Source organism: Passer domesticus, chromosome 1, assembly GCF_036417665.1.
Source record: "Passer domesticus isolate bPasDom1 chromosome 1, bPasDom1.hap1, whole genome shotgun sequence".
NCBI classification, from domain to species: Eukaryota; Metazoa; Chordata; class Aves; order Passeriformes; family Passeridae; genus Passer; species Passer domesticus.
This window is the reverse complement of record NC_087474.1, coordinates 28813961-28841215: the sequence shown is the minus strand read 5'-3', so window position 1 is coordinate 28841215 and position 27255 is coordinate 28813961. Positions and strand designations below refer to the sequence as shown.

The window sequence follows — 27255 nt, the reverse complement described above, 5'->3', positions numbered from 1 at the left end:
AGTGAGTGATCCAAATACAGATGTTGGAGACTTCTTTTGGTGTATGTTTTGGAAAAAAAGCTGAGTGGATGTAGTTTGGATAGACAATATAGAAGCAAACAAATTACATCTGTAAATCTTCAGGGACAAGTGCTGGAGGAGAAAAAGAAATTTATATGCAAATTCTCTCAGCAAAACATATTTATTTCATGAAACATACAGAAAGGGCAGTTAAAATGACTGATATACCTGGGAGCTTTGGTTTCACCCTCCTAATATATCAAGCAGCTAAGCAAAGCATGGTAGAACTCAATAAATTGTTTTGCTTGAGTTCACCATCTTGCTTCTGCACTTTGTTTTCCTAACTACTATTCATTACAAAAAACCAAAAAACAAACCAAATCCACACTAAGATCCAAAGCTCTTAATTCTCTCAAGTATATTTATAACAAATGGGTGCTTTTAGCAGCCATCAGGCAGCACTGTGAATTTCAAACAGGAAAATCCATATCTGATGGATTTCATCTACCCAGCTAAGAAATGTTAAGCATTCACTGCCCATGAACACATGATTTTAATCTCACTGAAATACATGAGGCATGCAGCAAGGAGAACATACCGTAGTTTCAGCATTTATTGCTGAGGACAGACTTGCACTGACCTCCGAAGAAGGACTGTGTGCACTCAGAGCAGCAGTGGGAATGACCATCCAGGTCTCATTTTCCTGAGCATTGCACTGCATTATATGTGCATCTGCAACCTAAGATGATTGGGGTTGTAGTTAAAAAATAAATGTCTACACAACTAATTAGTTGTGGAACTTAAATTAAATGTTGGCTTGGATCTCTGCTTATGAACAGGGTTTTTTAGTATAGCTTCCAAATACATTTTTGTGGAGATCTTTACAAACATTTTTTTAGGTTTGATTACAATTCTATGTGCTGTTATATGTGCATATGTGCACACATATCTGTATAATGTGCACAGTTATTTATCTAATTAACATTCACAGTTCTGAGTCATCAATTTAACTTTTTCTAAGGGGTACAAGCACAGCAACCCATACTGATTTTCCAACCAATCAAAAAAAGACAAATCACTCTTCAGGCAAATCAGGAGTCTTGACTTAAGCTTACCTGTACTTGGATCTTTGCCAATCTTTTAAAATCACCTTTCAAGAAATATCCCAAAAGTCTACAGAAGTGTCTCTGAGCTTTAGATACAGTATCTGACAGGAAACGATAATGTTATTTAATTACAAAATTAACTCTGAACGTTTTGGTGGGGAAAAACTAGAAAGTTTAGCTCTTTGAAAGTAGTATTCAAATTCAAAACTTGTGGGTGGAGTTGGGGTGTGAAGGTGCATAAATAGGCAGTAGGAACTGCGGCATTCACACTGAAACCAGGAACACCTTTGCATCCTGGCAGGCGTCTGGGAGAGTAAACAAGGTAAGGCACTGCACAGTCCCTGCCTCAGAAGGTACCCGGGGAGCTGTGAGCCCGAGCTAGCTGGGCATGGGGAACCTGATCAGCCAAAAGAAAAGACTGCAGCAACACAGCTTGTTGTGAAGGAAAATGTCTAGAGAAAGATTGGCTTTGCAGGTTAAAAAAAAAAATACAGGAGAAGAGGGGTTATTTTGGAAAGCTTTTTAAAAGTGCACATTTTCTAACAGATGCAAAGTTTTTAAGGAGCAAGTTTAAGGTTTCTCTGTCTTTGCTTTCTGCAAGCTGCTTCCACAACAGCCTAGGTCTTGTGCCTGGTCTTCAATTTCCTGGTTGTCCCTTACTTATTTATTTTATTATTTCTCTTTTTAAAGAAGCATTGTTTCTGCCATACAGCTCTAGCTAAAACAATTCTTGAAGCAACCCTGACAATCCAGAGTTTAACAGAACTTCATGCAATTCTCCTCCTTGCCAAGGAGGCTTTTCTTGGGGCAGAAATGCAGTCTGCTGCAAAAGTAGTATTTCATACCCATGAAAATGGAAATCTTTGGATGTTTGAGCTCTATTGGACATCCCAGTAGCAAAGAGCATTGTACCACTTGTGGAAACTCAGCTTATGTCTCCTCCTGCAGTTCCTACCTGGAAAAACACTTCTGTTTTCCTGGAGTTTAGTTTTCATTATCTGAACTTTAAAAACAATCAGCTTGTTGGGATGGGGCTTGTTATGTAGGCTTGATTTTGGGGTTTTTTTGTTGGTTTTTTTTTTGGTTGATTAATCTTTTCAATGTTCTGTACTGCTTTTAGAACATCTTAAATTTTCTTTTTGTACCCATTATATTGGTTCTAGTTTCTAGGAGGAAATGTAATGAGAAAACATAGGGTCATGTTGCTGAAATGATTTTCCCCTTCAGCTGAAATGCTGAGGAGCTTTCCATCAGACTTGTCTCATCTCCAAGGCCCAGCCTGGCTCAGAAAAAGCTCTCTGCTTTGTGCTGCTTCCACCCTCAAACTCCATCTCAGTTTTCACTGGGCCACAAGTCAACTCCTCCCAACTCCTTTTGTTATATGTTCTGCTGGGTTTAAAGATTAGGTGATATTTTTAAGGGAAAAAAAAAACAGGATTGGAAGTTTCAACAACACCATTAAGCTGTGTCTATGCTAATATCCACTATAAAGCCTAGCTTAAACATTCTGACTTCTCGAGTCACTCCCACAGCGAAAGAGGGGAAGAGCTGAGACAAATTAACTTTTTGTCACCTGCAGCTGAGTTACACTGGGGTTTCAAGGTAGAACTGTGAATTTATTAGGACTTTTGGAATTACTGTCACTCTGTTCCTTCACTGAGCATATTCAATACATGTAAAAAGAAGAGAGGGAAATTAACAAACACAGACACGCACATCCTAAAAGGGCCACGGCCCAACCCTTCCTGAGCAAACCTGGCCCCGTGCCCCGAGGCCCCAGCCCGGAGTGCTCCTTGCAGCGCTGCATGTCTGTGACCCGAGCCGCTCCTTCAGCTCCTCATCTGCGGCCTGCCCAGCGCCTGCAGCCCCGGTGACCCCCAGTGTCCCTCACCTCTTCCAGGAGCAGCCATGGAGAGGAGTTACGTGTCCGTGTTCCTGCTGCTCATTGTCATCTCCTGTGCTCTGGCAAAGGATGCAGGCAAGAAGGATTCAAAGGACGCTACCACTAAGCCAAAACTGCCTCAGACACTCTCCAGAGGTAAAAAACAAACTGAAAAAAAATCTCCTCCATATGTTTTAAAAAGTGCAATCTTGTGAACATTTCAGCTGTTCTAAAAAAAATTAATTTTCTTGCAACTCGTTCTGCAAAACCTTTTCTAATGTTTCCCAGCACCCTCTCCTCCTTCACTCCTGATTTTGAGCCCTCTGGCAGGGGGTTTGTTCCAAGCCCCCCGGCAGAGGTGGGCAGGGGCAGGACCCTCACCCGGGGTCCCCGGCCCCTTGTAAGGCGCTGTCTGAGGGTGTGTGTGTCCCCTGTCCCTCGCAGGCTGGGGTGACCAGCTCATCTGGACGCAGACCTACGAGGAGGCGCTTTTCCGGGCCAAGCACAGGTACCCACCCGCCCCGCCGCGCCCGCCCTGAGCCCCCCGCGCCTCCCCCGCTCTAACGAGGGCTCTTCTTTTCCAGCCAGAAACCCCTGATGATTATCCACCACTTGGAAGACTGCCCACACAGCCAAGGTAATCTTTTTGCACTTGGGAAAAAAATAAATGTTGTTTTAAATTTTTTAAAAAACTCTGCTTAAAAAAATATAATCAGCCACTGCTCTGCTTAAACCTTAGTGAAGTGCTAGCTTGCACAAGCATGGGGAGCATTCTTCAAGTTACTGTACCACTAAGGTGTTTTCCAATGTGTAGAAATAAAATAAAAATAGTAACACTATTGCATGGTACAGAATGTATATGGAAATGAGCACAGGTCCGTAGAGTTTGACCTCTCACAATCTGAATTTGGTTCACAGCACAATCAGCCAAAATCAATAGCAAGAAATAACAATTTGTCAGAAAGACCATATTCAGCTCTTGATATCATCAGTGATTGAGACTGAATCCAGCCAGGGACTAAATCAATCCAGGCTGAAATTGAGCTCTTCCAGGATTTCTGGTAACTGGGACTGCTCTTTTCCCAGTGTCTTTGAATTTATCTGAGGGTCCTCCTTCCTGCAAGTCAGTCCATATGGCAAGATCTTTGCAATCATCCAAAGCACCAGTAACTGCAGAAGGGTCTTTGTACAAGCATTTACACCCTTCCAAACATTTTAGTCAGAAGCCCTACTTGCTATAATATCAAGTGCCTTAAGATTTGGGGCCAGAAATCACAATAGTAGAACAGGCGGTTTGAAGGGTCAAATGCTCAAATTCAACCCTAAGCAGAGAATTTGAGAGCCTGCTGTACTCTCTGAAGGAAGGTGGGACATCTTGCACTATTGTAATTACTCTTTAATGCAGAATAAAAATGAATGGACCACGTTCCAATGGAATTAACTGAAAATCTTTGCTGCAGTTGTAGACTGGAAATTGTCATTTAGTTTCATCAGTTTGTTTGAATTTCTTTTTGGACGACAATATATTCCAAGGAATCTTTTTAATTTTCTTTCCTATTTGTTTCTACCTTAGCCCTCAAGAAGGTCTTTGCTGAACACAAAGATATACAGAAACTGGCTGAAAAATTCATTCTCCTGAACCTTGTGGTAAGTTTCCTAATTACATTTAATTAAGTGAAAGCAACAAAGTTCTGCTTTTAAATATGGCTTCTCTAACTTGAGTTTAATAGCTAGGGTGGGCTAGGAAAATGGCCACTGCTGAAGTATAACAGATTTCATACTGTCTTTTTCATTTGTAGCTGTTATAAACTCAAAATGTGAGGGAACATGAAGTTTAATAATAACATGAACTCTTAAAAATTTGCAGTTCCAGCTGTTAAAAAAACTCCATCCCAGACAGTGTATCTCTTAAACTGCAAAATGTATTATTTGAGCTGTATTTCATAATACATAGTACAGTGAAGGAAAAAAGTATTTATGTAATATGCCCTCCTTGACTAAGAACCTCCTCTGTTTTCTTTAAGTATGAAACCACAGACAAGAACCTTGCACCTGATGGCCAGTACGTCCCTCGGGTTTTGTTCATAGGTGAGTACCTCAAACATCAAAGCTGATCTCAGAACAGAGCCCCTGCTGCCCCATGCATCCCAAATCCTCAGGCTGATTAACAGGAATTTATTTCATGGGAATTATAAAGGTTTGAGTTGGTTTTGTGGATCAGATATTGACTCAATACCACCCAGCTTCACAGGTCCAGCATTCCTCCCTCAATGGCTGATGCCACAGTCACTGGAATGGGTAGCTCATCCCATTCCTAATAAACCTGCAAACACAACACTTAAAACTGAAATGTCAGTGACTCTGTTAGAACAATCTCTTAGTCAGCAGAAGCAGACATTCTCACAGAAACATTTAGGAAGCAAGCTGGAGTGCAAAAAGCTTTATTTCCTTTTATTTCCTTCTGCTGGAAGATAAACCTCTACAAATTCTCTCGCCCTTTTCCCCCCAGATCCTTCCCTGACTGTGAGAGCAGATATTACTGGAAGATACTCAAACCGCCTCTACGCATATGAGCCCTCTGACATTTCGTTGTGTAAGTAGAGTGTTCTGACACATTCTGGAAATATTCTGAATGCCGCCGCATTTTTCATGTGACAAGGAATAACACCAGCTTTACAGATTCATGCAGTCAGTACTTGCTGAAAGACATTTAACCAGGATTAAAATTAAACAGGATGCTAGACTTAAACTCAGTGAGATGAAGAAAATTATGGCAGAGCCCTGGAGCTTTAAGCATCCATCTGTTTTAAAAGCAAGCATATGTCAGTAGGAACTTGCATAATTCAGCAGTGTTCACTGCAAGCAATGGTGAGAACTCACACACAAGTCCCAACAGACCAGGTCAGGAAACCTGGGAGCAGGGAGTCATTTGCTACAGCTATCCCTCACTGCTGCACAGCTCCAGTCTCTGCCTATCTGTTGGCATTAACAAATGCTCTCACCAGTAAAAATTAAACCCATGACGTTCACAAATTGCCTAGAAGAGTAAGTGCATCTGAATCCCTATAGCAATAGGCATGTGATTAAAAGCTGTAATAATAATGACATTTTCTCTGCAGCATTTTTGGTTACTGGCAGAGGAAGTTGCAGCAAAAATAACATGCATGAATATTTCATTTCTAGTGTACTCAAATATGCAGAAAGCGCTGAAGCTCCTGAAGACTGAACTGTAAGGGGAAGAAGAAAGCCCTTAAATATGATGAAGTCTTATCTTCCATCTCTTCTCCACACCTTGACACTGGTGAAGAGGCTATTTAGAGTGATATTTAGTGATGTGTAGTGATGGTTTCTATACATAAACACTACAGTTTTACATTAGCACTTTTGTACTGGGAAGCATTTTTAAAAGCTGGAGGCTTTTACTTTAAGGCGTACAGAAGAATACTGTATGATTGAACTGTAAAAATGATTTTTTTAAAAATAAATTCATTTCAAGTGTTTACATACAAAAAATTGTTGTGTTTTCAATTTTTTTTCCCTTATCTTCATCTACCATTATTAGAAATAGTAAAATCACCATGTTGCTTGAGCCCACAGCTTGCATTTTACATTCAAGCACTTTGGGAGGAAAAAGGCTGCTGTGGATCAATCCCAGCCAGCAGCCCAGCCCCACACAGCTACTTGCTCTCTCACTCCGCTTCAGTGAGATGGGAGAGAGATCAGAAGATTAAAAGTGAGAAAACTCATGGGTTTAGATAAAAACAGTTTAATAGGTAAAGCAAAAGCTGTGTGCACAAACAGAGCAAAACACAGGATTAATTCAGTGGTTCCCACAGGCAGGCAGGTGTTCAGCCACCTCCAGGAGAGCAGGGCCCCACCAGTTGTAATGGTGACTTGGGAAGACAAACACCATCACTCCAAATGTGCCCCCCTTCCTGCTTCTTCCCCCAGTTTGTATGGTAAGCATGGTGTATTCCCTTATTCAGCAGGAGTCAGCTGTCTCAGCTCTGTCACACTTCTCCAGCAGCCCAGCTTTGCTTGCTTGGCAGGGCAGTGTGAGGGAGCAACAAAGACCTCGACTCTGTGTCAACAATCACAGAAAACAACCTTGTTATCAGCACTGTTGTGGCTGCAAATCCAAAACTGCAAATCCAAATTCACCACACGAGCTGCTGTGAAGAGAATCAACTTTACTCAGCCAAACCCAGCAGAGGAAAGCAGCTTTTTATCTCCAGTTTCAGAAGCGAGCTAAGCTCTCTATTACTCAGCCTACTTTATCTCAAATTATTTTCTAGTTGCACCAGCCTATGTGGAGCTTTCATTACCAGCCCTTTCTTTACAGCTATGAGAGCAAGAAGTGAAAATCTTTCACAGGAAAGTACTTGAGACGAGAGAATTGGATTGTTTGCATACAGAGCTTGTTTTTCTTTTGAACTGGCTGCATTCTGACGTGATTTAATATATGACTGCTTCCCTTAAAATGTCCCTGCTTACATCAGATTTCAGTAAAGCCATGAGATGATTAAGAAAGGGATACCACATGAACTATTGGCTGGTTTCATGATTGCTTATTTATAAGCCCAAAAGGGACAAGAGAAGTCAGAACTAAAATAAATGCTGATGATGAACACCATGAGAGTATACATTACATAAAGACTTACACAAAAAGGAGACTTTCCAGCCCCAAATATCTGTTATCTCTGAACTCAGCAGCACCATCAGTGAGAAACACTTTGGCCAGGACCATGCCTCCATTACTTTCTCAGCTCTTTGGCAATAACAGCATTCTTACTACTTCTATTACCATTAGTGCCACAACTACAAGAGGAAAACGCTTGGGAAGGCAGGACAGGTAAGAGAAGCAAGGGTTTCAGCTCAAGGGAATCTCTCAGCAAAATCAGAAGGGAGGTACCTGCTAATAGGTCTTTGGCAAGCTGTGCGAACCCTGCCTACCACAAAACCTCAAGAGGTACCTGGAAAGGGTCCCAGACATGGAATTCAGCATTCCTTCAGCACTTCAATAAGATGCTACTTTCTATTGCAGCATCCAGAGGACAGAGGAAAAAGAGATGCCGTGTGGGGCAGAAAGAGTCTCTAGAATCACTTATCAGTCAGAAAAAATGTCATCATTTAGCAGAGGGACAACTCCAAGGGAGGCTAGAGCAGCTGGTTATCAGAATCATCTTTACCTACTTAACCCAAAGTACTCTTACTAAAGCTATGTGACATAAAACAAGGGCTGCCTGTGCCATCATGTTTTACAAAGCTGTTTTTATAACACTATGGAAGTAGGACCATTTTCTTAAGCAGAGGTACTGATGCTATGTGTAATATCCAGTAAATGAATATGAGGCATAATTAGAAGGGTCTAGTAATGTACATGCCTAGATGCAAATACACAAGTTAGTCCAGCCTGCAAGTATCAATAAATGCTTTTGAAACTGAAATTCTTTTCGCACTCAAGGCTATGCTTTTCTCATCTACTTTTCACCACAACCAAATCTGCAAGAATCTTAAAAAATAAATGGTCAACTTAATCCTGCTCTTTTAATCCTTTCTTCTAAATACAGATTTTTTGAGGGGGGCTTAAAGAGGCATAAAGCCAAGCTGAGATACCTAAAAAAGCCTCTTTCAATTTCTTTGGAAAATCTGGGAAATCAATGCTAAAATGCATATGATCGTTAGATAACCTGAAGTACACAGGATGGATGTGGGGGTTTTAAGAATTCCACTAGCATTCATACAATCTTCTAATTAATTAGGTCTAAAATAATAATGCAAGTTAAGAACACTAACTCATTCCTATTCACTTGTCAGCTATAGCTTTTAAGGTATGTTTTTACAGATATCACTTCAAGTCATACAAGCCTTCCCTTTTGTAAGTTACTTTCATGTGTAAGGTGGCAGATACTGTGCAGTTAGTCAATATCTGGATTCACTTTCTCGCATAGATGGAGAAGAATTAGATTGCTTTATAGCCAATTGTTTTTATATTATAAAAATGCGTATGCATTTTGAAAGAAGTCCTCTTTCTACATTTTTCCAGAATAACCAACTTGAAGAAAGCATTTCAACAAACTAAAGCCAAAAGACATCTAATGTAAGCAGTAAGAATGCTCCAAGTTAAATAATTTCCATTACTTTGACACTGTGCTGCTGTAAATAGCTTCTAGAAAATCTAGTTACAATGAAGTCCAAATCTCAAGCAGTCAGGTGAAAAATAAAATGCATCTCTAGAAACAATAAAAAGTCTTTGAGTAGTGAAAACGTTTTTCAAGAAAGCAATGAAGTTCAATGAGAAAACCCACCAAGAACAGGCATAAATAACTTTTTTAAGTGCTGTAGGTGTGGCATGTCAGAATAGTATGGCATTTCTTGGATACTCAAATGACTCCGACTTTCTCTGAGAGGCAACACTCTTTGCCTTCCAAAAATCAGACTCATTGTTTTACTATCCCCTTTCAAAATCAGGTTTGGAAAGCAAATCCACACTTCTGATTGGGAATTTCAAGGTTTGTGTGGCTGGATGGGTTTGTTTAACCACAATCCCAGAGAGACAATGTATTTTTAACACAATAGAAAAACTTTAATCGTTCCATACAGTCCACTAATCTATCTTCTGACTACTAAAACAAAATCACATTATGAGACAGGAGAGTTTTGGAAGTGGTAGTATTTTCAGTATTTCTGCATTGGTGCACATTTACACTTCAGTGTAATCTACCACATTTATGAAACCAGATCTACCCAAAACTAAGCACTACAAAAACAATCAGGAAAAAAATAAAAATTGAAGCAGCAATGTGGTATTATTTTAAGTTTCATTAACCCTCTCCATATGACAACTCCTTGGATTTATTACTGTAATGCACAAAACACAGAGCCTGTACGGACCAGGAAAATGAACTGTTCCTAAAGGCAGCCATGAGATCATCACTGTCCTCTTGACACATTGGGAATGGCTGGAGAGAAACTGAGGGTAACAGAACAGCAACTGAGAGAAGAAAAGCACTCTGTACATTTTATTAGACTTCAGCAGGTCTGAAGACTCTTAAGGTGTTTCAGCACACAAGTGGGCTCTTACCCTGGATCTCCAAGCCTGTGTTTGAGCCAGACACAGCTGCTGGGTAGGAACAGCAGCAGCTCCCAGAGCAGCCCCAGAAGGTGCTGACCACGGATGCTGAAAATTCAGCTACACCTGAAAAGAAGCAGTTCTATAGCAAGTTCTTGACATCCCTCTGCTTTCAGTTTCTGCTCTTCCCCTTCAAAACATCAAGATAATTCCTTCTTCAGAAGCACTCAGTTTGTGAAAGTCTGAAAGTGCTTTGATGGGCATGAGTTTCAACTTCTTTTTGCCTCCTCTGCAGGAGTAAGAAGGGATCTCTCTAGTAAAGGGTGACTGATTGTATGAGAATCTACTTCTGTCTGCCTCCAGATTTCCTTTCCACCTTGCTCAGGTGCTATATTCCTTAGCACTGGGCCTTAATATTCTTCCCCTTTTTGTCTTTCAGGCTACAGCAACTGCCTACCCTGCCAGCAGCAGCAACTGAGTGAAGAATGAATGAAGAGAAGGTGCAGTGCAGATCTGCAACTCAGTATGATTAGAAACCAATGGGACATTGTGCACCTTGGGTGTTTAGATGTCTGCTGTTTCAGCTGTGCACCACTTCTTTCACAGGCAGCAAGAGGGACCACGCTTCCCTTCAGCTCAGACAACACTTTCTACATGCATAATGTACCATTCTAACTTGAATTCTTTGTTTTCAGAAAACAAACTACTGGAAAGCAATTTTTTGTTGCTGTTTTTCTTTCTTTTTTTTTTTTTTTACATGTCATTCAATCTCTCATGAAATCAAGACTTATCTGGATGACACAGAAATATACACTGCTGAGTTATTACAACAATGACTTTACACCATCTAAAAAAAAACCAGCTGTACAACAACTTTCCAGACATCAAGTTTCTTATATCAGAGATGACAGACATTGATTGTGCAAATACCAAACCTCATTCACTTGTCAAGGGAAAAAAGTTTCAAGTTAATCTTCAAGTTAATCAGCTGCAGATTACATTCTCCTGGTTTTCTTCATTCATTGTTCTCATCATGACAATATTCATTAACATTGTTTTTATTCTCAACAAAATTCTAAAGCTACCAGAAAACCAAAACAAACAGGAAAGGGGAGGGGTGAAGACTACAGTAGTTATTAACATACACTTATGTGCACTATAGAAAATAACATCTCTAGCTTCTATTTTTACCTTAACAGGAAAGTGGGAGAAAAAAAGTTTACTAGAGTACATCCTAAAACCTAAGTAAATCATACCCAACCATCCACTGTAAATTTTTATCACTTTAATGAGAATTCATGTGAATTTTTGTAATCAATGAATACAGCAGAAAATACCTCTAGGAGTTTTTTTTACAGCAGATAACCCAGTAGTGCTATAAAACTCATTGTATAGAGTTTACCATAACAATTAACAAAGTCTTAACCAGCAGTTCTACTCTGCCCAGCTACTGAATGCACCCATCTACTTTAAGATATAGATTCTTAGAAGAAAAACAGTAGAAATTAAATATGAAAACTACACATTTCTTACAGGACTTGTGTTTTATTTTGAGTACATGTAGAATACTTATTATGGAGCAATACCAAACTATGAAGAATCAGTATTTTTAAGTAGAGGGTGCAGAGAGAAGACTTAGTCCTTTATAAACTCATCAAATAAATGCACTAGGGTTTGCACGGGGATCCTTTTGGTTCCTGTATCTGTAAGTCAGCCAGACTCCCAGAATCTGAAAATAAAAACCAAAGATATTAATAAGCAGAGGGTCTCCATCCCATCTTCTAGTTTTACAAAATTTGTTTTAAACACGAAATTATGACAACGAATTTTCAGTTTAGGATACAAGTTTAGGATATTTTACTGTTGCTAAAATTGTACAACCACACTCCTTCCTAATTAGAAAAAATGCATCCTGTCTGAGAAAAATCATATCCTATCAACAGAGAGAAAAATAAAAACCACAAAACTATGAACAACAAAAGCCAAATTCACAATGCAATAAAAAATTTCCCATTTTTATAAGGAAAGTTAAATTACTCTTCTCCCCAAATGATAAATACTCATAAAGCTGCTTTTAATGATAAAAAAATCCTTCAAATTGTTCCATTTTACCATTACCACTTAACTATACAGATATTCTTGTGCATTTTCAAATCTTGTCATTCCCCCCAACTAACTTCTACCCTCCCAGCACCTTCACATTTTTAGCTGAGATGGCTGAGATCAGTGTGATTCTGTTTAGCTTGCTGTATTCTCTCTTCTTGCTGTCATATGTACAAACCTCCTCAAAACTGCACTTAAGCAGCAGGAAGAGCACTTTCACATGCTCTACTTTGGGATTAGAAAAGACCCACTCTGAGGATTTTTATACTCCAATCAATAAAGCAAGTTATGCATCATCATGGTACTAAAGAGCCAAAAGATCATCTTAATTTTAACCTACTGTTTAAACTACACTTCACTCCTCGTGCAACTCTATATTTGCACTACAGGTGGCAGCAAAAAAAAATTCTCAAAGACCTTATGTGTGCTAGAGTGGGTAATAGATGGGAAGAAGAGGGAACAAGGTAAAGCAACAGCACTCTTTTAATACTGTTGGAGAATGGTACACTTGAACAGATAAGTTTCTGAAATGCTTAAACTTTACAGCACCACATTTTAATGCTCAGGTTTGTTGTCTAATTAGCAAAGTTGCAAGAAAAGCCTTCCTTCTGACAGATATAGATCTGTCAGCAAGGTCGTATCTTTGAAAAATTTGGCCTAATTATCTGATTCCTGAGACTGGATTGAGGTTTCCTGTAATAAACCCCCTAAAATTGTGTTTCACAAAGCAAAGCTTCAAAAGTGGGGAAAAAGCACTCGATTTTCCAACCACCCACTCACCTCTGTGAAACTGAAGAAGAGTCCTATCCCTCCGACAAATCTCAGCACCATTCCAGAATATTCTTCCATTATTGGTGCACATGGTCTACAGTGCAGGGTTCGAAGACAATCCTGCAACAGATACAGAGAACTGCTTTCCATTTGCTGATGACACTTTGTTATTTGAAAGCAGCTAGTTTTGCCTAGAAGTGACTGCTACCTATGGACAAAACTACAGCAGTTTTAAAAGACTCCAAGAGCTCAAGTGTATATATAAATGACAGTGGAGTATAAACTTTGCAAGGTGCCCTGTAATTGTCTTTCCAGTAAGTTAAGAGCTTAGTATCCCTGTAACAATTACATCATACATCTGTTAAAATGCTGCTTGCTGTAACTATGGAAACATTTTTGAACAAACACTGTGTGAAAAAGTTATGGTTTTTCACACTTGAAGAACTTACAGCGGCACAGGTTTCATTCGGATAAAAAACTCTGAATCCACAACAATTCAGATTTCTCTCAATATCTGTTCTTGCGCTGTTGGTGTTACTCCATCCCACCTCTAGAAGTTCACTCTAGAAGCCAAAGCAAATACATATTACATTAAATAAACTGTTTTACACTGCAAGTCAATATACAAAATCCAGTTGATAACACCCTAACTAAAGCCTTCAAATCTGGATGTTTACAGGAGAATATAAGCAGGAGAATATAAATATATTAAAGAATAACTGGAGTGTCCAAAGAGGCTGTGTAGCTAACAAAAGAACAGCACCTAACAGCAGCACATTCCTGGGTATAATTCCTTTCCTTCCTTTGTTTTTGCTAAACCCAACAAGATCACTAGTAAAGGGACATGTGACTGACCTAGCTGGGACTGCCCAGGCTATACACAAAAAGCACCCTCCCATGCAAAAAGCACCTATTTAGTCACTGCGCCCTTATCCACTTCTTATGCAGCAAGAACTGGTCTCCATACCACATGGAAGACTCTTTTACTTTTACATGTAACTAACTGCCTAATGTAGTTATGACCTCTCCAGTTTCACAAGAACAATTCAATGACTTTATCAAAGTTACACCATGATTACTGTATATTTCATCGGCTTATCGGAAACTGCTGAACATGAGATATAATAAAGATATCATGCTGCTACACCTGTGATCATAATCCTAGAAAGGAAGCTTAAAAACAAATTAAATTTAGAAAAAAAAAAAGTCATTTTAGGACCCAAACATATTCCTTTCTAGCTACCAGAGCCAAGCATTGACCAAGGTCTACTCTTTAATAAACAGGATAATGCTGATTTTCTTAAAATATGCTCTCCTCATTTTATGGAGGACTACATACACATACGTGTGCCTGTGTACATATATATTTATAGTGTTATGCTACAGATTAACTGAGAAGGCAGGAAAATTTTCTTACCTGCTGTTCCTCATTTAGTGCCAAACAGGCACAGGAGACAGAAAACTGGACAATAAAGACTAGCAGAAGAATAATCATGTACTGGAAACAATCAGTAGTTAAGGATATACTCTCAAATTCATTTTGCTTTTATAACATATGCACCTAATGGTACTATTTATTTCACCGGGTAACAGTAAGTCCTTTAAAACGAACTATGGAAGCAAATTCTGACTGGATGTGGAAAAGATCACCTAAACAATGTTCCCAAAACCCAATCACCATGTATTATATCTTTTTGGCTACTACTATACATAGGTGGTATTTCCTTGTTAGGTTATTTCTTGCCTAGCAAAAAAACATGAGCAGAGAGGTCAATAAAAGGAGCTTTGAGAGCAAGATCTGCAGCCATTTTCTCCAGCTTTAGGGACTCGTAATTTCAATATATTTCGGTTAAATAAAGTAGTAGAGAAAATATTTTTCTGGGTATTGCATATTCAGATTACTTTTTCAGTGACAGAGTCCTGTAATTAATTACAAAAAATAATTTTAGTGTAGATTAAAAAATAAAAAAGGTAAGAGTTGCTCTTGGAACACAGCCCCACACACTTTTGGACTACTGCATCTGAAAATGGTATAAAACAAAAAGAATAAATTTTGATACTAAGGGTCATGTTTTGAAATTTGGGGAGTACTTTCAAAATTTGGCTGCTGTGTTCAGAGGCAGATACTTCACACAATTTAGCTGTTTGTAAAGTGGAGGTCAGTTCTTATTCACAGACCACAAAAGTTAAACATTAATAGTTCACCTACTTTAGCCCCTTGTAGGGCTGAGCACACAGTAAGAGGCACCTGTGACACAGTGAGCTACCATAAAAAGTTCTCAAAGAATTAAAACAGTCTTATTTTAAAAAAGATATGTGAATACTTCTATCTTCAGAGCACAAACAATGGAGGGAAAAAAGGAAACTGAACTTAAGTTAAATGGGAAGGAAGTCTCATCTAGACTGCACTTGAGCAAAGCAAGATTGTGAATTTCTGTTCTGTTTCTGAAGCACCTCCCCCAGCAGTCTCAGCTGACATAGGAGGCTGTTTACACAGCTCGAACCACACTGCAATCAATGCAGTGCATCAGAAGGATACAAAGAACAGCAGTACTTGATGATGTTTCACTGCACCGATCAATCCAACTAAGGCAATAAAGAAGAGGAAGACTCCTACTGCGATTACCACTCCAACAACTCTGAAGCTAGAGATGAGGCCAAAGCCAATTCCCCATGCTGCAATTCCAATCAGCAGCAGGCTCACCAGCTGGAGGGAAGAGAAAACACAAAGTTAGACTGCATATTAAAACAGGCCCCCACGCTCAGATAATTTTTTTACATTAAAGTTGTTTTTAAAAAGGTACAATTTTTCTTTCTGGTGTAAAGAGAAGAAACACAACCCTAAACAAACCAATCCACCACATCATTGTATAAGTAATTTCAGTTCCAGATGTTTTAAGGCATACATATTCTTCCATACTGTCAATGTGGAACTGTTACAACTCTACCTGTAAGTCAAGCCATGTTGTACTATCAGTGACTGACTAGAGACACTAAACTGTAGATCATAACATAACTAACAAATAAGCTAAAAATGATCAGCTTTAATCCAGAGTGGAGTAAGTACCAAAAGTTTGGATCTTTTGTTAAACTGTGGCAGTATATTTAAAGAAAATAGAATATACAGCCACACAGCTCTGAATGTGTAAAAAAGGGCACTTTGCCAAAACTTACTGTAATCAGCTGTATTAATTAATTAAAGAAGTTTCTACATACTTGATAATGTAACACAACAGTTAACACGGTCACAAAAAATACAATTCAGATCTGAATTTCAAGGAATTTATACAGTAAAACAATAAAGGCATCCTGTCTCCTCTGCATATTTTTTCAAGAAAATAGCTGTACTATTAAGTGAATCCTACTTCAATGCCCAAAACACTTATGCTGTTTCCTTCCTTTTAAACATGGTATTCAGGGAAGGCAGGCAGGAATCTATCCTAGTTACTTCACAGAGATTTGTTTATATGGGCAGGAAGCTCCAGCCTTTCCTGTTTCCACACCAGAAAAACACAACCCAAAGAAAAAAGGAATTCCAACATGAAAAGCTGCAGAGAAATCTGTAATGAAGTGCAGCAGGAGGGAAGCTGCAGACAAAGCCAATCCAGATGTCCAAGGCACAAGATGCCCAAGACTCTGGTTTGAAACAGACCCATGTGTAACATTGCTCATTATATTCTCTGTTAAATGACACTAGTTCAACATGCAAGTTTTAACTTTCCAAAACTCTGATCTCACAAAAAAAATACTTGGCTTTAGAGCCATTTAAAAAAAAAAATCCAAACCAACAATATAAAACAGTAAGCACTTGGTCGAGTTCAACTACTTGGCTTTGTTTAACAACAGGTGTAGAGCAAGCACTTATACTTGCTCACCATTTCCACTCAAACAAGGCACATTCTCATGAAGCACATTTTACTGCTTACCCAGAGGCATGAAGAATTAAAAAAAAAAAAAAAGGTAATTTCCAACTTATCAATTTAGTATACTTACCCTACCTCTGGGAATTCTTGTTGGCATTAATGCCAAATACATCTGTATATTTTTTCCATTTAAGTACATTTTAGAGGACTACCTATGTAATGCAGCTTTTGAAACATGGAAATCTCAGATAACATCAAGAAAGCTAGTAAAACAACTAGGGATGCTCATCAAGATCTAAACACAGCAGGCGGATTTTTTTGTTGTGTTCACACAGGAATACATCTCAAAAAACTTTTTACCAAATGCCAGTAATCCACACAAGAAATTCAAGAGCCTGCAAGAACAAAAGCAGGATATTTGTCATACCTACACTTCTCTCTTAACGCAAAGATACAAAAAACAATATAAAATTCAAAGGAATTGTTCAGTACGAGCAGAGTTTAGGATGATTTCACAGTTGTCTTTGTTTCTCTTAAACGAAAAGCCTAAATTACCATTTATTTAAAACCAAAACAACAGGACAAGGTGTCCTGAATCAAAATTACAGAGAGGACTGAAGGAAAAAAAAATAAAATGAAACACCTTGGCTCTTACAGAAATTTTCTGAATCCATGCTGCACAAGGCTATAAACTTCCCAATACCAGTACATTCAAAATTAGCCTGGCTAATCAGAGAGTTTATTGCAAGACCTACCTTTTCTGATCTATGCCCACTCACTTTATTGTACCACCTCATTTCACTGAAAAGATTTATTTTTCCATGTAAGTACCAGAAGCAAGTAATTAAAGAAATCCCATAGCCCAATTTCCAATCAAAAAGTGCTGTCTGACATCCCATGCTCTGCATCAGCTTCTAAACACTGAACTCACACTTCCACTACATAGGTTTTTAAAAAATCTCAGAAGCAATGACAAAGCTCAATTTATTTCACAAAGAAGAGCAGATGAAACTTTGTTCCTAATAGTTTCCACCAATACTTTTCTGTCTGAGGGCAAATCTTTCACCAATCTGCCTCCAGGACATGAAGGTATGTGTTTGTTCAGCTCTTTGCTCATTTCTTAAGAGGTCCAAAAGCATTAAATGAAATTAGTTTGTTCTTAAAATCAAAACAAGAGACAAAATCTGTGCCTCTACAACCTCCTGAATAAACACAGTCTGTGAGATGCAGGGTACCAGTTGCTTCTTGATGCCATTACTGATCTCATCTTACATTAATCTGATGATACATGCAGAAAATTATCTGCATGACACCAGAACTGTCCTGACACCCTGGCATAAAAAGCTTTTCTGGTAGAAACAGCCACATTTTCAATCTCAAAAAGGTCTGGTTTTCAATCAAGTGGGAAAGAAAAAGCCTCTCTGGATTTTAAACCCATTATTGACCCATTCAAGTTTTAGAGTTATCAATCTCATTTTCAAGTGTTACCTCCATAATACCAAGGCTCTATTTTCTTTCACTTGACAAAATTAGGAACTGTCCAATTCCTTAAAACATCTGGAAATTCTGGGTGATCACAGATCCATGCTACTGGGCTCTGGCTGACAAACTGTATGAAAATGCTGTATCCAGTCAGGCAGATCCATGATGTGGACCAAAATTATTACTGGCCACTCCTCTCTTGCCACTTCAAATTGTGGAAAATTGACAGTTTCAAAACTGAAATGGAGACTACAGATTTACTAATCACTCCAGAAACTGATTTAATATTCTGTCTCCTCCACATGTTTACCGAAAGATAAAATTATGGTTATTCCTTCATATTCAGGTTTGGCATAGACTATCGGAATGAGAGGAATAACTTCCTCTATATAGTTTTTAGTGCCATAATACAAAAAACTGAAGTAAAAGCACCTGACTACAAAAAGGAAAAATAACTTAAGCTGTTTTGACAAGAGTTTTTTTCAAGTCTGTAAAACAATGCAAGGCTCACAGTGTTATGTACTGTTTAGCCACTAGAAATGACCACTCAACAGTGCTTATTCCAGTGTTTTGAGATGAAAGGATTTAAGACTGAATTATCTGTGAAACTTCATTTTAGCTATATGAATTTACTTACACAAGGCTAGCTTTGGTTAGTAAAAAAAGTAAAAGCACTTAAAATATTTACTTGATGTATTTACCAGAAACATCTGAAATCACAGTCCAGTTTTTAGTGATTAAGGTTAATCCTATTTCCCACAGAAAGGTTGAAGAAATGGCTTGTTAGACTGAACAGCCACAGGCCAGACTGCTGAACTTGAAGAGCAGCAATTGATGGCTCAGCATCTTGCTGGCAGCAGGTAAGCACCACCACAAAGGCTGGAGCAAACATCACACAGTATCTTCATCAATAACCTGAATATAACACAAAATGAATTCTCAGAAAACATGTGGACAATACTAAACAAGGAGGAGTGGTTGACTCTCCAACAAGAGATTTAACTCAGATATACCTTGATAAACTTGAGGAATAAGCCAACCTTAGGAACCTTGCAAAGTGAAAAATTGTGCTCCTGGGTGCTTCAGTGGAGCCTGGGATCAGACCAGTTGAACAACAGCCTTAATAAGAGAGATATGGAGATCAAATTGTTTGCCAGGCTGAATACAAGCCAGGAGTCAGCTCTCACTGCAAACAGGGAAACCAAGAGGAACGCAATCAAAGGAAACACAATGCTGGTGTGACTGAAGCTCAAATACCGTGTTCTATTTAAAGTCCCCCAGGCAAAAAAGGAATTTGAGAACCTGGCAGGAGTCAGTAAAATGGCATGGAGCCTTCATAATGAGAGATCTGAGAAGAAGTGATGGAGCTGGGTTTGTTTAGGCTGCCTAGGGTAATCACATACCAACTAAAGCTGAAGGCACATCATACAAACATGGAAGCAAACTCTTCTGGCATCATAAGTCACAGCTCAGGAGCTTCAGACTGGACATTAAAAAACACACCTGCAAGGCAGTTTGGTGATGATTTTTGTTCTCAGGGGTGTCCAATGCTCTGCAGGCTAAGCCACAGACAGCAAGGTACTGTTACTCATAATCCTGATCAGGGGCCTGGACTGATGAGCCCCAAAAATGCCTTCCAACCAAGACTGCCACACACCACAGTCAGCACTCTGACCACGCCACTTTCTCCACACCAAAAATCGAAGTTTTAACAGGTAGGTAACGTGGATTTAGCACTGACGAAGGACTATCTTCTCCACCAATTCAAACCCTAGCTATCTTACTTAAAGGCACACACACAAATATAGGCTTAGCATAATTCAATATATAAACTAGGAATTTTGAAATTAAGTAAATGTTTTACCAGAACAAACCTTTAGATAGCACAAATTCTAGGTGAAGATCAGTAGTTTTCCCTATGAGATAAGAGTATTTCTACTTTGGAGTAAAACAAATCGAAAAAAAAATTCAAGCATACTGTTAGTAGACAAAACATGACTCCAATGTCAGTATCTGTATAAGGAAAATTTTAGGGAAGATTTAAGTTCAAGATCGGTGGAAGAGATCGGACTCCAGCTTAGGCAACTTCCTTTTTTCAATACACATACATACACACATTTGAACTTCAGATCCATTCCAAATATAAGTTTCCCCAACAAATCTCCAAATTTGCTCTCTTCTTTAAATCCAAGTTCTCCTGTGCACATAGCTGCTCATTTCCCTCCTTCCTGTACTGGAAAAAACATTTCTTTCCACAAGTGCCCCTTCTGTACTTATGTGCAAGTTTATAGTCTGCATTACAAAAAAGAAACAAAGATACTGACAAACTATTTCTCTGTACAATGCCATGAGAACAATTCAAATGCTAAAACCACTTCCTCCTTCCTATAACAGCAAGCCACCAGCAAATCTGCTGTCTTGACTAACTGGCAACTTTTTGGTATTTCAACTAGCTTGGACTGCTGGCTAGGAAGGAAGTCATACGCAGAAGCTGCTATTCCCCCTGCTTCCTTACCACCTCAGTACTAACAGGAGTTGGTAAAAACTACATGTCAGAATTTAAATTTTACAAACCACTGACTCATTATTCCTAGGCAAAAAATTATATAGCATTTATTCTCGTATCAGCAAGGGAAACATTTACAGAATAGCTGTCAAAGGGAATATGGAACAGGAACTAAAACCAGAGAGATTACACAAATGATGAAATACATCCTCCCTAATCTCTCTCCCCGCATATACTTTAAGGGTGCTTTAAAATTTAAATGTCAAATGGCTTATATACTTAAGCTAGAGGTTTCCACCACTCTCCCCTTCCACTTGGGCAACCATTTCTGCACAGCCACAGAGAATCTAGAAGACAATTCTGATTCCTTAATTTAAAAACACCACATTAAAACAACAGGCGGTACATAGTGGTGTAACCACAACCTTTAGCAAGTTAAAATGAAGCTAAATTGGTTTCTATCACAGCTGTAAGCTACTCAACCTGTAAGCAACTTTATTTCCTTACAGTACTACTTCAGCTTTACTCAGAGCAAAGGAAAACTCTGGGTACCTCCACAGGATTTCTAACAGAAAGCAAAATCTTCCACCTTTATGAGACTTACTTAAATGAAGAGTGATCAGTAGTCTGATTACTGAACAGCCTTCAGACAGGTAATGTGGAACAAGCAGTTTATGTGAAAGGCAGCATTCCTGGCTCCTATCACAAAAGCCTGTTTTTTTAGTTTCAGGCCTCGTAAAGAGTTATTCACTTTATTGGTCATGTAACAAACTATTTACACACTGAAATGTCAGTTAGATTTAACCCCTGCTTCATACTCTCTGGTCTTTGGAAATGGAAGCTTTCTGCTGTGCAGCAGGAACAATTATGTTCTAAAATGTTTACTTTAACTTGAGTGCTTGTTCTTTGTTTTTTAAGAGGTTAAAAAATGTTTTCACAAAGTCTGGTGAGCCCACAGACCCTTCTTCCACACATCATATCTCCTTTAACACAAAAACAGAAGTACAAAACCCCACAACTAATGATGTAAGCTACAAGGCTTCTGCAGGACATTCAAAGGGGTTCTCAATAATTGTGTTGGTTTTAAAGTGCCCACCCACACTACCAGAATGGCAGAAAAGACCAGCAGTATCAAAACACACCGTGTTCCATATCCTCCTCCTCGGTGCCCTGTCATTCTCCTCTTTCCCTAAGAACAGGCTGCCTTCTCAGCTCCACATGCCACTGCACACCCTGCACAAGACAATGAAAAACCAAAATCCTCTCCTGGCTGCTCTGTGGACCCAGCCCATGTCTCCATTCTGACCCACTACCACAAACCACACTCATGTTAGCTATAAACTGATACACATATATCAGTATAGCTGAGGGCCTTTCCAAGCCCTGGAAACATATCTTTAAATATCTATCTGCACTTCTGCTGTATTCTTGTGTGTTCTCAAGCGTGAGCATAGAATCCTTCCCAAAATGCCAGTGAAAACAAAAAGGCCATAAGACTGACAAAACCAACATTAGCTTCATTGACCTGGGAGCTTCTGTATCAGTCTTATTTACATGTCAAGACTAGACAGCCCAGCTTATACTGCCATCTTCAAAATGTTCTTTAGAACAACAGAAATGGCTCCAAGGCAAACTGTCCCATTTGCTGAGCATCCGGGCGTGACAATGAGGGAGGATCAGCACAGAACAGGCTGGTGGTGGGGCAAACTCTTGATGTTGCACACCTAAATGCTGACCAGAGCCTGTCAGACAGGGCAAGCAATGGATTTTTTATCTTATTTATCTTACAGCTGAAAACAAACTTAGGACAGGCCAAAATGGACCTGCACTCAGAGACTGCAGGTTCACTCATCAATGTGAAAGAATTTGTCACTTGAGGCAAGAATTGTGCTTCTCTAACTCCTGTCTGCTTGTACCTGGCTCTGTGTAGCCACTACGCCAGTCAGGAAATATCAGAGAACATAAAGACACATTCCCTTTCTCAAGGGAAATCCAGATCTTCACTCTGCCTCTAACACTAAGTTTCCCCTATGCAGCAAAAAGATTAAGCAGACAGACTTGCACGGAAGTTGATCCTGATTCCTCTGCATCAGGAACTCTGAAAGTAAGACAAACATTATTATAAAATGTTATTTCATTTAATAATTAAAAGCACTCTTAAAATCTTCAAGGCCAGGTTGGATGAGGCTTTGAGCAACCTGGTCTAGTGGTAGGTGTCTCTGTCCATGGCAAACGGGTTGGACTATCATGACTTTGAAGGTCCCCTTCCAATCCAAATCATTCTATGATACCAAGCACACACTGTCCAAATCTGAGAACTTCTATACTTATCTTGGCTTGTTTCCATAATACAGAGAAACCAAGTTTGATAAAGAAGGCAGAAAGCCTAAACACAACTTCAATAATTAAAGCACCCAGAGAACAAGAGACAGTGATAGGAAAAACAAAACACAAGTCCAAAAACTCTTTCAAACACAGTGCTTTGAAAATGGATGCAAAAACCACTTAACAGGCAATCAAAAAATGAGGCTCAGAGAATGACATAATATAAGAAGTGAATTATTTTGGTACGGTACTTTCTAGTGTTACAAGTAAATGTGGATGCTTTTATCGAATATGCTTTGTGCTACTAAAAAAGACACAATTCTAATGGAAAAGGTACTGTATGTTTTAATTGAAATCAAATGGCTGCTCTAGGTGTAAGAAAACATAAAGGCTGCTCATCAAAATGTGAAATGTTTACAAACTGCCAACAAACATTTCACGCTTCCTGCTGCAGCAATAATTAAGTAGCTGCTTGGGTGACAGAACCAGCACACACCACCTAAATGAACTGCAAGTACATTTTATTTGAATATTTAATCTCACGGCTCACCTACCACTTCAACCTTTCACCACTAGTTAGGAACTTCCCTTTCCTCTCTGAAAATCAGATATGAACAAAGATATTGACTGTGTGCACTTCAACACAAACATTGAAGACTTCCTTGGAAGCATAAGTTTTAAGCTACAAACACATCCCTGAATTTGGATTAATTCTGTGGACAGGCACTTTAAACAGTTTGTATAGATTTGCCATTTGATGGGAAATGTAAATATGACTGACTAAATAAAAACTCAATAGGTCAGATACCCAAAATTAGTATTTTAAAGGTTCTTGTATTCAGTTCTTCCATATAAGGCTTTATTCTGACAATATACATCATCATGTACTCAGAGTCAATAATTACATCATCATGTACTCAGTCTCAATTATTTTTTCTACTCTTTCTCTACCCATAAGGAATCATACTGAAGTCAGCAAGACTCAGCATAGATGCCAGAATTACTCGCATAAAATAGACTGAAAAACAGAATCAAGGCCTAAGGACACTAACGTAGTCATGAGAAGAACCAAAAGTCATCAGCAAAGTAACATCTGAAAAGAAGATTAAGTGAGTAGTTCGGTTAGCGGGTTTCTGGTTTCTTGCCTTAAACCAGTAACTGATTTATTACTGACAGGACATATATTTTTCTTGGTGTACTACTACAAAAAATCAAAAAAGGTAGTACTACAAAAATTTAAAAATAAATTAAGCTCCAGTATAATATTTTATCTCAGAGTGTTTTAATGAAAGGCAGAATGTAAATTGAAACCTCCAATACACAGTTTTGAAGGTTAATTCATGTCATACAGACACACCCGTGCTGGCTATAAAAACATCCAAGAAGTGTCACCTATCCCTTCTTAACACCACTACTCCCTTCTCACCATTTATTAGTTAATCAACATGATTTTAAAGAGACAATCATTAAGTATTGCTCTGATTTCCTGTTTTCTGTATTTTTTTTTCCAGCTGGGAGGAAATAAGTCCATCATTCACTGTGCTGCTTCAACCCTTTATTTCAGGTTTCTGAATAACCAAGGAACAGAGAAGCCCACACATTTTACTAGATCAACTCTACCAGGCCAACTAAGCACTTTAAGTGTTATTTGTCCAATTATGTATTTAAAAGCATTAAGTCTTGTAACTTGTCTATAATTAATGAACAATACTAACAATAACAATTGGACATTCTTGTAACTATCATTTACAGACGTTATTCCTTCCCTTCAGCAGAAACAGATGTTTTGTATAGGTCAAGTGACAGAAGACAGAGTGACACCCACAAAGTAAAGTCTACTCAAGCAGACTGATATCAGAGCAGAGATTAAGGTTGTAAATACACTGTACAGGTACCACAGACAGAACTAAGAAGTCCAAAAGTTCAACCCACCTTTGCTAAGGCCAGATATGCCCAAAAGACCTACCAGACTCATGACACCTGGTTAATATATGGCTATATGACTGTAGAATTAATGATGGAGTCATTAGAAAAAAAACCCACCTGCTGTCCACATGACATTACAGTATTATTGGATGGATGGATGTAATATGACATTACATCCATCTGAGAATGATCCAGATTTCTCTCTCTTCTGTCACTCAAGGAATAATAGCAGTAATAACAAAAGAAGTCATGCATTCACTGAAAAGCAAAATTGGGATGGGATAATGCACCCATAACCCACTTTCTGGCACAGGAAAATCTCATGAAAAGTTGACCACAAAGATCTTCTGGGGACTCTCAACCTCAGCTATCTTATGACTCTAACTCAGCTACATCACTCTACATCCATTAAACTTACCTTCAACTATAGATACCAAACACCTATCTGCTCCCCTCTGTTCTGGCTGGGGGTAGCCCAACAACATGAGGGCTGGGATCACATCACAGGAATCCAAGCCAGCTTTCACAGCGGGTAGGCTGGGCTGCCTGAGCATGCTCCGGACTTTTTCAGGGACATATTTCACTCCTCAAGCTCCTCCAAGGATGGAGGCCAAGTAATAGTGCAGCCTGTCTACATAAAGGTTTCTCTTCTGCTCTTTGCTGAGGAAGGGGGGGTTTGGGTCACCTTGTACGCCCAAGAACATCAACCAATTCTGGCTTCAGCACAGGTGCTTCCACACCCCTTTCTGCTCCATCAGGTCCATCAGCTATGTTTGTTCTGATGAACAGTGCGAGACCCGCCTGTTCTCACATCTTGCTTTCAGCCAAGATCAGGCAGTGCTTTCGGAAAAGCACAGATACAACAGCCCAAAAGCACTGGCTGACCCCAATTTCAGTCTGCTGAAAGTCACTCCCAAGCACAGCTGTTAAACTTGAAACATTAGAGGACATTCTACCTCTCCAGATGCGCCATGAGAGGAAGCCATTACACTTACTCCTGTTTCTTGTTGTTTCTGAGCCCTTTAAAAACAGATAGTGAGGAAAAAAATTCCTGCAGCTACACCACAGTTGGAGACTTTTTCTCCTCTGTTAAAAGCAAGCCCTCCAACATGCTGGAACAGAATCAGGCACCTGCCTGGAACTCCCCAGCAAAGTCATTCATTTCAGTTTAACATCCTACTTTTTTTCCCCCTCCTCACGTATCTTCCCAGCATCCCAGGCAGCCCGGCTTGGTGACTCCCTGCTTTATCCCAGGAACACCGGGGGTGCTGGGGGCCTCGTCACCGACCGAGCTGCGCTCATTTGGGCGCTGATGCTTGGCTGAGGAATAACAAAACCAACCCTTCCCTGCTTCACGCCTGAATTGGTGCAGCGCCCTTCCCAGACGGAGGAAAAGGGCACCGGCGGGCCGGGCCCGGGGCCGCTCCTTGCAGGAGCCGAGCCAGCCGCCGCCCCGGGCGGGCAGCGCTCCCGGGCCTCCCTGGATTTTGATCCCGAGCAGCCACGTCCGCGCGGTGACAAAGCCCGGCCTAACCGCTGTCACCTCCTCACCCCTCCCACCCCATCCTCCCGAGACGGAAGCCGCGACCGCCAGCGGCCGCAGCGCGGAGCCCCCCGAGCCCCGCGACCACATCCCGCCGGGAGAAGCGCAGCGAGCCCCGCCGCGCCACCTCCCCTCCCCAGCCCAGCCCATCCCAGCCCAGCCCAGCCGAGCTGGCGGCGGGAGCAGCGGGACGAGGCAGAGCCCGCGGCGGTGGGTGGGTGAGCGGGCGGGCCGAGCGCGGCGGGCACGCACCGTGTAGAGCAGGTTGAGGGCGCACAGGCAGTTCTTGGAGCAGGCGAAGCCCCCGCACGCCATCGCTGCTCCGCCGCCGCCCCGCGCGGCAGCCGCTCCGCCAGGAGGCCGCGGCCCCGCCCCCGGCCGCCTGCGGGTGCGGCCGCAGCAGGTGAGCGGCGCCCGCTGATTGGCCGCCGCGGGGCGCAAAGGTAAATGTATGCAAATGAGGGGTGTGACGTCAGCGCCGTCACCCGCTATCCGGCGGCTCGCGCTGTGCGGGCGGCGCCCGTTCCGCTGTCCCGGTTCCCGTGACGACACGAGGCCCTGTCCCCGCTGCTGTGACGACACGAGGCCCTGGCCCCGTTGTTGTGACGACACGAGGCCCGGTGCCCGGTGCCCGCTGCTGTGATGACACGAGCCCGGGCCTCGCCCCCGCCCGCCG

General features: G+C 40.3%; 2 protein-coding genes across 3 annotated transcripts; one reads left to right on the top strand and one right to left on the bottom strand.

The window, feature by feature from the left end:
* The first annotated feature begins 1281 nt into the window (after positions 1-1281).
* On the top strand, positions 1282-6501 carry AGR2 (anterior gradient 2, protein disulphide isomerase family member). The gene is made up of 8 exons (XM_064411501.1): positions 1282-1428; positions 3007-3144; positions 3433-3496; positions 3573-3625; positions 4562-4635; positions 5013-5076; positions 5498-5581; positions 6172-6501. Exons 2-8 carry the CDS (start codon positions 3015-3017, stop codon positions 6219-6221), a joined length of 519 nt encoding a protein of 172 aa, XP_064267571.1. The 5' UTR covers positions 1282-1428; positions 3007-3014; the 3' UTR covers positions 6222-6501.
* A 4829-nt stretch (positions 6502-11330) lies between these two features.
* TSPAN13 (tetraspanin 13) lies at positions 11331-27083 on the bottom strand. 2 transcript variants are annotated; one of them, XM_064411480.1, is made up of 6 exons: positions 26832-27083; positions 15474-15641; positions 14352-14432; positions 13384-13497; positions 12944-13054; positions 11331-11789 (listed from the first exon to the last, which is right to left on the bottom strand). In XM_064411480.1, the coding sequence occupies exons 1-6, from the start codon at positions 26892-26894 to the stop codon at positions 11715-11717; spliced, it is 612 nt and encodes a 203-aa protein (XP_064267550.1). In that variant the 5' UTR covers positions 26895-27083; the 3' UTR covers positions 11331-11714. The 2 variants fall into 2 exon arrangements, with proteins under 2 accessions (XP_064267550.1, XP_064267560.1); XM_064411490.1 differs by lacking the exon at positions 26832-27083 and adding an exon at positions 18981-19004.
* Positions 27084-27255: the final 172 nt, after the last annotated feature.